The sequence below is a fragment of the Cotesia glomerata genome, linkage group LG2 (genome assembly GCF_020080835.1).
Source record: "Cotesia glomerata isolate CgM1 linkage group LG2, MPM_Cglom_v2.3, whole genome shotgun sequence".
Taxonomy (NCBI): domain Eukaryota; kingdom Metazoa; phylum Arthropoda; class Insecta; order Hymenoptera; family Braconidae; genus Cotesia; species Cotesia glomerata.
In genome coordinates, this window is record NC_058159.1 from 18,651,267 (window position 1) to 18,663,293 (window position 12,027).

At 32.8% G+C, this 12,027-nt stretch overlaps 1 protein-coding gene and 1 long non-coding RNA gene across 3 annotated transcripts in view; both read right to left on the bottom strand.

Moving 5' to 3' along the window:
- Window positions 1-1,289: 1,289 nt before the first annotated feature.
- LOC123259252 (peroxidase-like) overlaps window positions 1,290-12,027 on the bottom strand; it is a 13,617-nt gene continuing 2,879 nt past the window's right edge. Inside the window, exons 1-7 of one of the 2 annotated variants that reach the window (XM_044719596.1) lie at window positions 10,892-11,075; window positions 10,046-10,219; window positions 9,896-9,981; window positions 9,608-9,827; window positions 9,230-9,529; window positions 2,654-2,836; window positions 1,290-2,586 (exon numbers count right to left, since the gene is read on the bottom strand). In XM_044719596.1, the coding sequence (XP_044575531.1) occupies window positions 1,475-2,586; window positions 2,654-2,836; window positions 9,230-9,529; window positions 9,608-9,827; window positions 9,896-9,981; window positions 10,046-10,219; window positions 10,892-10,952 (2,136 nt within the window). In that variant the 5' untranslated portion in view covers window positions 10,953-11,075 and the 3' untranslated portion in view covers window positions 1,290-1,474. Of the gene's footprint in view, window positions 2,587-2,653; window positions 2,837-9,229; window positions 9,530-9,607; window positions 9,828-9,895; window positions 9,982-10,045; window positions 10,228-10,891; window positions 11,096-12,027 lie in introns of those variants that run through there. The other variant, XM_044719595.1, reaches the window with a different exon arrangement.
- LOC123259253 lies at window positions 3,551-8,798 on the bottom strand. The gene is made up of 2 exons (XR_006508198.1): window positions 8,753-8,798; window positions 3,551-3,676 (listed from the first exon to the last, which is right to left on the bottom strand). It is a non-coding gene; the product is annotated as an uncharacterized LOC123259253 (long non-coding RNA).

Genomic DNA, 12,027 nt, shown 5'->3' on the forward strand with positions numbered 1-12,027 from the left:
TATTCTATATATATTAAGCCACACCGTCCATCTTACGATAAGCATATTTAAAATTAAATAATATAATTATGTATGTGAAACAATATAACTTTTCGATTTTAGAAAATTTGCAATTTTCTAAGTGAGAAATTAAAAATTGAAATTAAAATTAGAATATATTTACTTAACATATGTATTATTTTATATTAATTACTGCTAAATACCTAATTAAAAAATAATATTCTACATATTTTTTATTCAAAAACAGTATTTGTTTTTGCAAAGTAGCGGTGGAGAATAAAAAGCAAAATTTGAAATTTTTCATTTTATTCATTTCTAACATAGAAGTGAACTAAAAATAAAACTAAATCTTTAATAATTGTCCATTATGTCAGAAAATATTCGGCAAAATTACTGTATTATTACGGTAATTATTTGGAATTTTTTGGGTAAAATTTTAGCATTAATGCAGTAATTGTATAGTATATTTTTGGTAACTGTACAACATAAGTGCAGTATATATACTGGATAACTACAGTATAAAAATTGACCAAAACAACTATAGTTTAACCGCATTATTAAATGCGAAAAAAGTGTTTTTTCGGAATTACTCCGAAATTTTTTGCTCTATCAATTTAAACTTGAAGGCTCTTTATGAAACTTGAAAAACTGCGTCGAATGCCACCAATCGCGTGAAAATCGGTTAATTCATTCAAAAGTTATTGCGATTTGAAAATTCAAAAAATAGTGTTTTATCAAATTTCTATCAAACTTTTAAGCTCGAAGAGCTCAAAAGAATACGAAAGCTATATTTTGAGCTCGGAGAGCTCAAAATATTACACAAATTGTATTTATGAGCTCGAAGAGCTCAAAAACGTCATAAGTGCAATTTCAAGCGTTTAGGTATAGAATTGGCGGGAAAATGCAGGGATGGCCTTCAGGGTCAACCGTTTTCCTAATTTTTTTTGATTGAATTTAATTATAATTATGATAATTAATTTAGCGGATATTTGATAATTTTAAGAATTTTTGTAATAAATAAATTATGACAAAAAATAATTATAAAAAAAATTAATATTCAGAAGTTTTAAAAAATTAAAGATGCAATTTTTTAAAAATAATTTTTTTGAAGAAATTTGTTTGTTAAAATAAATTAAAAAATTGTCAAGTGACAGCTAGATTTAATGTTATATTATAATTTTATAATCTGATCTTAGATGTTAAATTTAATAATGTCACATCTGATAAAAATAAAAAAAAAATTTGTTATTTAATTAAATTTATGATAAAATATAAAAGTAAAATTATATTTGATCATAAAACATTGAAAAAATACTTTGTCTCACAAGAAAATAGTATTAGTTTACATTTGGCAACAGCGCGTACGTTTTAACACGGCGGCGGAGCGCTCACCATGCGACCGACTTAGTTCGAAAAAGACACGCTACCTACGAAGGGTTAAATAACTTTTTCACACTCTTGTCTTTCATGTAAGCTAATATTTTAATTTAATAGGTTTCGGTAATTCATCGGTATAAAAATCTTCTATATATGACGTTGATTTGGAATTCTCTTTGGAATTGTTAAAATTTATAAACTTTGATAGTAAATTTTGATTTAATGACGGCAAGTGATTTTTTTTACCAGTTTCATCCTTATGTGGCGCTAGATTAGTTGAATAATCTGTTGGAACTCCACGAATTGCATTATTGATTACTGTAGGTGAGTTGAAAACATGATTTTCTATAATTATTGTAACATTTTCATAAGATGATCCGAAAGGCCACTTCATTACAATGTTATTTTTCTGATTTACATTAGCTTTGACCGGTTTAGGTTTTAGTCTTGGAAACATTCTAGACTGATTTCTAGAGTTTGTATGGTTAATGTCCATATTTATATCATGTAAGATATTATTATGTTCTTGATTACTTTTTCTTAAATCAATCCAAGGTATTAGATTGAAATGATTAAATTTTTTACATGACATTCTCTTATTATTAAGTTTATCAGCGACTAGAAATACGAAGGGTTGAACTGTTTCAATACTGTCTACGGTGTAACACAATATTTTAGCAAGTGAAATTTGACGGATCTGGTTGATTTGAGCTAAAGTAAAACTATTATCTAAGTTTCCGTTTTCATACCAAAATCTGTCCCCTTTTCGCAGATGGTTGAATTGTTGAGCAATAATACAAGCAAATGTTGGTCCAACAATACCTCCAAGAATTGGCTTCTCTGATAATCCTCCAGCGTAAAGGTCAATATCTCCTAAAGTTTCATACAAGCTTTTTAATTTTCTAACGGTCTTAGCTGACAGAATTTTTTCTAGGTCCTGCCATGTACGAATTGCTGACAAGCCACAAGGTTTTCGCCATTTAACATAAGGCGCCAATCCATGATCTCTACCTCGTTGAATATTAATTGATGCAAGATCCATGCCAAACGGAAAATTTGGAAACTGGAAAAGGTGTTCCGTTAGTTCTTTAGTTATGAACTCATCTCTTCTTTGCGAAACTTGATTTATTAACCCTAATAGTAAACGATCAACAGATCCTGGACTTAGTAAGTTTTCTCTATGTTTAAATTCATCATGTATGGAAATATCTACAAAACAATTTTTATAAGTTATATAAAAAAAAAAGTTTTTTTTTTTTATAAATTGTATACCAACTGTCGAATATAAGATTATGTTTTCCATCATATCTGGCAAAGCTATGTTGAACCAAGGAATGACCAAAGCGATAAGCTGCAGTTGCAAAAGAATTAGCAATATTCGGATTTAGTGCTGGATCATAGTCATCATAATAACCAGTTTCTTTAAGGTCAAGTCCAAATATTTTTATTATTTGAGGTCCTTAAAAAAAAAGATTGGGATTAAGTTAATTGAAATTCTATTAAATAAATCCTTCATACAAACAAATACATACAAAATTTATTAACTATTTAATAATTAAAAACTAAAAATAAGTTTAAAAATAGTTTAAAAATAATTAAACTATTATAAATTATAGAATTATTGAGTTCAGTCCGATTTTTAAAATTCGAGATTTCATTAGATTTTGACATTTTAAGGTTATAGGAAATTACTTTTACCGTTTTCAGAGTTATGTTCTTATATATATATATATACATATATATATATATATATATATATATATATATATATATATGTATTTATATATATATATATATATGTCGGAGAATAAAGTACAGCGAAGTATTTTCTGTCAAAGTGATGAGAATATTCTTTAGGATATTTCTATTTTTAGTAATTTTAAGAAATGTACTATTACTTTAATATTTTGTAAAATAAGTTTTAACGAAATTGTTTTATTGCGGTAGGCTTAGGCCTAGGTAGGCACATGGTGGTCAACGTAGTCGGGATCCCAGGACGATAGAGGTATCATAAAATTAATATGGAAAAGAGAAATATGCAGCAGGCAGACTATTTGAGAATAGTTGGGGAAAAGACAGTCTTGATTTGGAATTGAGATTGAACGGACGTCCTGGTGATCGCGAATTCGTTATTTCCTAAGTCTCGGTCTATCGCAAGATATTTATAATTTTGTTAGCATTCTAAGTTAAATTAATCTTGTACGAGTTTACCTACTCATTCTTGATAATTGATCTTATTGTAATTGGGAATATTAATTAATTGTAATAATAAAAATGGGTAAATCACAAAATGCTGAACCTCTAACAAAAGATCCTGCCTCTCCGACATCAGAAGTGGGATCGTCTCCATCTGGTCCAGCACCTGATCAGTGGAGTACATTTTTCGAGTTTATGAAGAATTTTTTACCAAACCCGTCTTCGACAAGGAACAACGTTATTTTACCGCGGTTTAATCCAGAGAGTGCGGGATCGGATCCTGTTGCATGGTGTTCAGCTACGGAATTGTGCCTGTCAGAAAACCCTCTTCAAGGGAGTGGGTTGATATCTGCGCTTAGTAAAGCCTTGGAAGGCTCAGCGGCTCAGTGGCTATCTCAAGCAGCAATTCCGGGTATACAGTGGCCACAGTTAAAAGAACTTTTTGTGTCACGTTTTGGTGGACAAGAAACTGCGACAGCGGTCGTGCTGAAAATCCACCAAGAGTTACCAACCAAGGATGAAAGTGTCGGCGCATTCGGCATTCGACTTCGATCATCGCTGAAGGCCCGCTGGAGGTCTCTAACGGTCGACGAAATTATTAATGCAGTTGTGCTTGCACGATTGACTCACATCGACAATCGGGTGGAGCGCGTAGCATTAACTACCGACATCAAAACAGAAGCCGAATTTTTGAGTGAAATGCGAGGCTTTTCCTACACCCTAATAAGACCAGCATCAGCTTCAGACTCATCTATATCGGATTCGAAGCGTTTCAAGCCAGTGGTATCAGCAAAGTGCCATTTTTGTGGGGAAATAGGTCACAAGAAGTTTGAGTGTCCTAAACTTAAGAAGAAACACGTAGAGCAAAGCAGTAACTATCGTGGCAGCCAAGGATCACCCTCGTCATCGCGTCCTGTGACGTGTTTCAAGTGCGGAGCAGCTGGTCATATTGCGCCAAACTGTACGGCTTCAGGCAGCGGTCGTAGTGGCCCAGGAAACAACAAGGACAACGGTGGCGTCGAACGTCGTGTAAATCTGTGCACAGTAGCAGCTCCTACGGGTATTCTGAACCATCTTGGTGAGTCGTTTCCATATTGTTTTGATTCGGGAGCGGAATGTTCACTAATAAAAGAATCGATTGCTCTTAAGTTTTCGGGAAGAAGAGCCAATGAATTAATAATTTTAAAGGGTATCGGAAATGTTGTAGTAAATTGTAATATGCAAATTTTATCTACTGTAGTTATAGATTCGTTTACATTAGAGATTCTTTTTCACGTTGTCTTGGATGAATATTTAAGCGAGAATATTTTGATAGGTCGAGAAATTTTAAGCTTGGGTTTTGAAGTAAATATTTCCCAACACAGTTTTAATATCTGTAAATCTAAAGTTATAAATGAATGTAGTAAAGTTGAAATTATAAATTTTGATAGCGTAGATACTGATGTTGATAAAAACGATAAAATAAGATTAGTTTCAATATTAAAAGAATATGAAAGCTCTTTTATCACGGGCTTTCCTCGTACTCACGTTAACAGTGGTGAACTTGAAATACGTTTAATTGATCCGAGCATTACGGTACAAAGAAGACCATATAGACTTAGTGTGGAAGAGAGACAAATAGTTAGAAAAAGAATTAATGAATTGCTTGAAGCGAATGTTATTCGCCCTAGTAATTCACCGTTTGCTAGCCCTATTTTACTAGTTAAAAAAAAAGATGGATCAGACCGCTTATGCGTTGATTATCGTGAATTAAATAAAAACACAATAGCAGATAAATTTCCTTTGCCACTTATTTTAGATCAAATACCGAGACTTAGAAAAGCTAAATTTTATATCAGTTTAGATATGGCCAGCGGTTTCCATCAGATTCCCATACATCCAGAATCTATAGAACGTACGGCATTTGTCACTCCTGATGGCCAATTTGAATTTTTAACAATGCCATTTGGGCTTAAAAATGCTCCTTCTGTTTTTCAAAGAGCAATTTTAAAAGCATTAGGTGAGCTCGCGTACACTTTCGTTGTAGTTTACCTAGACGATGTATTAGTAATTGCGGATACAATAGAGGAAGCGTTTGAAAGACTTCGAATGGTATTAAAAATTCTCATAGATGCGGGATTCTCATTTAATTTTTCAAAATGTTCTTTTCTTAAAACATCTGTTTTATATCTTGGGTATGAAATTAAAGACGGAGAAGTTCGTCCAAACCCTCGTAAAATAAATTCTTTAACAATGTTACCCGCTCCTCGGACTGTTACTCAGCTTAGACAGTTTATTGGCCTTGCGTCTTACTTTCGACGATTTGTCCCTAAATTTTCACAAATTATGAAACCATTATATGCACTCACCTCAGGTAAAAATATATTGAGTGGACTGAGGCACATGAAAATGCTCGACAAGAAGTAATTCATATTTTAACCAATGAACCCGTCTTAATAATTTTTGACCCGGATTATCCCATAGAATTGCATACCGATGCTAGTTCCGATGGGTACGGAGCAATACTCATGCATAAAGTAGACGGTAAAGATAAAGTTATTGAATATTTTAGTAAAAGAACAAGCCCAGCCGAGTCCAGGTATCATTCTTACGAATTGGAAACTATGGCTGTTGTCAAATCAATAAAACACTTTCGGCATTACTTGCATGGACGGCAGTTTACTGTTGTGACGGATTGCAACTCTTTAAAGTCCTCCCAAAATAAGATTGACCTTAACGATAGAGTACATAGATGGTGGGCTTATTTACAGGCTTTTCAATTCGATATAGTTTATAGAGAAGGCAAACGCATGGCTCATGCGGATTTCTTCTCTCGAAATCCTCTGCCTGATTTGTCAAAACAAGTTAATAAAATTGAAGAGAAACGTGTAAAACTCGCGGAAATATCAGTTGATTGGCTCCTTGCCGAACAACGGCGTGATTCGAAATTTCGGAAATAGTCACCAAATTACAAAATGGTGAGCTATCGGAAGACCTTTCAAAAATCTTACGAAATTAAAGCCGGTACGCTTTATCGAAAAGTACAAAGAAAAGGTGAAACCTTCTGTTTGCCGATTGTACCTAGAGCTTTTCGGTGGTCCGTTATTAACCACGTACATGAGTCTGTGATGCACTTAGGTTGGGATAAAACACTTGATAAGGTCTATGAGTATTACTGGTTTGAGGGTATGTCCAAGTATGTACGTAAATTTGTTGAAAATTGTATTACTTGTAAGCTCTCTAAAAACTCACTCAGGTAAAATTCAAGCTGAATTACATCCCATTCCTAAGACCCGCATACCTTGGCATACTGTGCATATAGATATTACAGGTAAATTGAGTGGTAAGAATAATACCAAAGAATATGTTATTGTTATTGTAGACGGCTTTACCAAATACGTTTATCTATATCATACTCGCAAAATTGACTGTAATAGTGTTATTAAAGCCTTAAAGGCTGCAATATTTGTATTTGGGGTCCCCGCTCGAGTGATTGCCGATCAAGGTAGATGTTTTACGGGGAAAGACTTTAAAAACTTTGTAAATCCTTGAATATTATTTTTACATTTAATAGCTACAGGTACCAGTAGGGCAAATGGTCAGGTAGAACGAGTAATGAGTACGTTGAAAAATATGTTCACTGCTGTTGAGTCTAATAATCGCCCATGGCAAGAGGCCATCGGTGAAGTTCAGTTAGCTTTAAATTCAACCGTGAATCGTATTACTAAGTCTAGTGCGCTAGAATTATTAATTGGTAAAAGGCAAGACCTTATGGATTGTTAATAGATGACAACGAAGAAGAAATTAATATCTCTAATGTAAGACAACGAGCGATTGATAGTATAGAAGAGAATGCAACGTATGAGAAAATTAGATTCAATAAAAATAAAGCTAAAGTCAATAGATTTAAGATAGGAGATCATGTTTTGATTGAAAATGAAAGAACGTAATCAGACGAAGCTTGATAGAAAATTCAGAGGTCCATTTGTAGTAACAGAATTACTTGATAATGATAGGTACAAACTAAAATCATTGAATAATAATAGAAGTTTTAAGTATAGTCATGATAAGTTGAGGGAAATGCCTGAGAATTATGTTCCTATTGAGTTGGATGTCTGCTCGGACAATGAAAGTTGTGCCGAAAAGACTGCTGGTGATAGTTCTGAAACAGGGACTACAGTTGAAGTAGAGACCACCAATGACACGGAGCACTGATGGCTGCAGGTCGAGGCCTGAGTTATTTTTGTATTTTCGCACATGCATCAGTGTGTAGTCGCAACTGCAAACTAAATTAGTGGCTAATGTTAGTTTGATCAGGGCGCGATGGGCAGCTGATGATGTGGCGGGCAGGTAGTTGTGGCAACTACAGAATGTGTTTGGTACTGTATGTGGCATACAGGGTAGCCTAGAGATAGTGCGAATGTCTATTGGTGGTGCTCAATGAAGTATTTAATTATTAAACGATAAGGAATAACGATTGATGGCTTTTTCTATCTCTTGCATACTATGCGATAACTTTCTTGTATAATAAATAATTAGTAGATTTCTGTTATTGGGGAGGACTTCTGAATCTTTCTATGGATGTTACCTATTGTAAAATGTTTTACTATAAGAGAAGTCAATTGAGACCAAAAATTAATACCAATGTAACTGAATATTTTAGATGCACCCGAGGACGTGTGATTGTCAGAATGGCCGTGTCGGAGAATAAAAGTACAGCGAAGTATTTTCTGTCAAAGTGATGAGAATATTCTTTAGGATATTTCTATTTTTAGTAATTTTAAGAAATGTACTATTACTTTAATATTTTGTAAAATAAGTTTTAACGAAATTGTTTTATTGCGGTAGGCTTAGGCCTAGGTAGGCACATGGTGGTCAACGTAGTCGGGATCCCAGGACGATAGAGGTATCATAAAATTAATATGGAAAAGAGAAATATGCAGCAGGCAGACTATTTGAGAATAGTTGGGGAAAAGACAGTCTTGATTTGGAATTGAGATTGAACGGACGTCCTGGTGATCGCGAATTCGTTATTTCCTAAGTCTCGGCCTATCGCAAGATATTTATAATTTTGTTAGCATTCTAAGTTAAATTAATCTTGTACGAGTTTACCTACTCATTCTTGATAATTGATCTTATTGTAATTGGGAATATTAATTAATTGTAATAATAAAAATGGGTAAATCACAAAATGCTGAACCTCTAACAAAAGATCCTGCCTCTCCGACATATATATATATATATATATATATATATATATATATATATATATATATATATATATGTAACCCTCAACCAATCAGGCTTGTTTGATTTTAAACATGAAAAAAAGTTCTTTATTACCGCGAAATTGAATTTCAAATGATGGTCATAACTCGATTTTGGAAATCCAGAATGAAAACCATAAATTACCTAAAGTGCCTTTCCTGACTTGCAGAATTGATTGTGTTTATATAAATATCGTTTTTGAACACATAAGTAATAATTATTAAATCTTATTCTAACACACTAGTAAGCTACCGCAATATATTATTCGGTTAATCAAAAGTTTATATAACACTCGTTAAAGCAATTTTTGGCCATTTTATAGATAATTCTGTCGAGTTAATTTAAAAAAAATTCATTTTATAAAAAAAATTTACTTATAGAATATTCAAATATTTGTTACAAAACTTACCAAGTAATATGGGTAAGTATTCACGGTAAGTAATATGTTGAACTACAGCTCCAACGATTTTTCGACTTTCTTGAAAGAGTTTCTCATCACTCCAATGTGGGTTAAGAGCCGTTAATTCGGTGGCAAGTTTATTGTGTAGTCTAAGCAAAACTATATGAAGTGAAGTAAGAGCAGGCTGCTCGGTAAGTCGGGCATCTCCCGCTCTAAAACAATTAGTTGATAATGAGCCTCGTTGACAATGATTATCTGACCCAGCTTTTGTAGATTTCAGAGAATTTATCTCACCATAATGTAAAAGGCCTTAAAATATAATAAAAATAATCTTATTGAAAAAATAAATGAATGATCAACAATGTTATAGATATAGTATTACTTTACCGTTACGAAAAACTCGTAGATTATTACTTTGCTGAACACTGCTGCTATAAACCATTGAAGCATCTATAAAACTAGTAACTTGGGACAATTGTTCTCTGGGTCCAAAACCGCAATCTTCTCGTGGAGCTGGACCACTTCTTACAAATTCTAAACAACGAACTCCCAATTTTCCATAAAAGTTGTCTTGAGAATTAACTATTATGGGTAAGCAATCTGGATGCTAAAATTGTATATAATAATAATTGAGCCGTCATGGTGTTAAAGAAAACTTGAAAAATATTTCTTCACCATAAGTTCTGGTGGCTGAAATTCTGTTCCTTGTTTTCGACAGCACTGTGGAAATGTACCATTGAATCCTCTACTTTGTGCAGTAGCTGAAAATTGAAACCAAAGGTTTGATCATAATGATATGCGGATCATATTACCCAAAAATAGTACCAATTATATCGTGATCAATAAATTGCCCCCACTGCATGAGCATATGTGTGACTGATGTTAGAGGTACATTTTTGTCTTCATGAATCATTGTTGAAACTTCACGTGGACTTGGTAATGATTGACGACTTTTCATTGATCTTCTTATTGTTTCAACTCCATCATCATAAAATGGATCTAGAAATCTTAAAAATATCAATATAATATAGATTTATAGAAACTAAAGAGACAATATACTGTCAATAAGTGGAAAGAAATTGATAAGAGACGAGGAAGCAAAATGGATATCTTACAGTTTATTTTCCTAATAAGACGATTTAGAGATATTTCATCATTTAAAATATTCTTGTGATTCGTTAATCGGTTTTTGTCATTAATTGATTTTTATTCAATGAAAATAGTGTCGACATACCTAAAAGCAAAGGAAGCAAGCAATTCGTGAGCTTTTTGACCTAAAATTTGACTGTATAATGAATAAGATTTTTATGCACCTCGAAATAAAATTTCTTTTTTTTTTGCTACAAACAAATCAATTTTCATCACAGCGAATGTATGTATTCGACACCGTATATTTTTAACTATTTAATCTAACTTTACTTTAATTACTATTTGTATAGAAAATAGACATAGTTTAAAACATGAACATAATCGATTAAACAGAATATAATTGATTGTTGATGTTGAGTATTCTTTAAACTGACTACTAGTATGAAGGTGAAAAATAATAGGCTGCGAACAAAAGAGGGGTAGTAAATTACTAAATTGATAAATTGCTATTGTTTTGTTCAAATATGCCAATCAGTACATGTTGTAAGCTGGTGTATGTTGCAAACTTAAAAGAAAATTTACCTTTGCATTGTTGACATAGCTGATCCCCACCAAGGATGTTGTAAATTATTACATCTCCCATCGGCCGTTCGATATTTAATACTCGCTGGAGGACAACTGGGCTTATTTTTCCGGGGACAACGTTCTTGGAATCCTGCTGTTTGTCGCGTCAACAATGCTGAAGATTTCCACTCCAAATTATTGGTTAAAGTTTCATTGAAAAACCTTTTGGAAATCAGGTTATTAGTAATGAAAAATTCTTGAGTTGCTCAAAAGAAAATTTTCTTATCAGTTTAGATTCGAGTTTAATAAATTTCTGAAACTAAAGTCTAATCTCGCTAAAATCACTTTGAAGGGACTCTCAATTCTAAAAAGTCGATATTAGCGGGGGACGAAACAGTATAGTGACGGAAAGAGTAACACAAAAGAAAAGGGTAGAACAAAAGTGTTTCTTGAATTTAGGAGTAAAAGTTGAATTGAGCGACAGCGAGCGTTGATTTTAGCAAAATGTCACTCTTAAAATTGACTGTGTGATCGTTGGTTACTGCGATCTAAACGTACTGAATGAAAAATCAACCTAGATAGACCGAAAACGGTCTATCAAAGTTGAGAAAATTAAATATGCTACACGGAAAGAAAATTATGGGAACTATTCCTATACCACTATGGGAATGGTTCCCATAATGCTATAGGAATAATTCCTATACTATTATAAAAACTATTCCTATATCATTATGGGAACTAATCTCATAATATTATGGGAACTATTCCTATAATATTATGGGAATGGTTCCCATAATGCTATAGGAATCATTCCTATACTATTATAGGAATGGTTTCCATAATTTATGGGAACCATTCCCATAATAGTATAGGAATGGTTCCCACAATATATAGAATTAAATCCTACACGGAAAAAAAAAAATTGGGGCTGCCACATAATACATTCCTGTGGAAGATACATGACTTTCATGTGGCAGCAACATGATTTTCATGTGGCAGGCGATAATAGTTAAAACAACAATAATAATTAAATAATAATAATAATTTATATTATTAAGAAAATGAGAACAATTTTGTCTCCTGGATAGTCACATGGTGAAATCAATTTTTTTAGTAAAATTTAGTGTCATTGCAAAGGACTTGACTTGAATTTG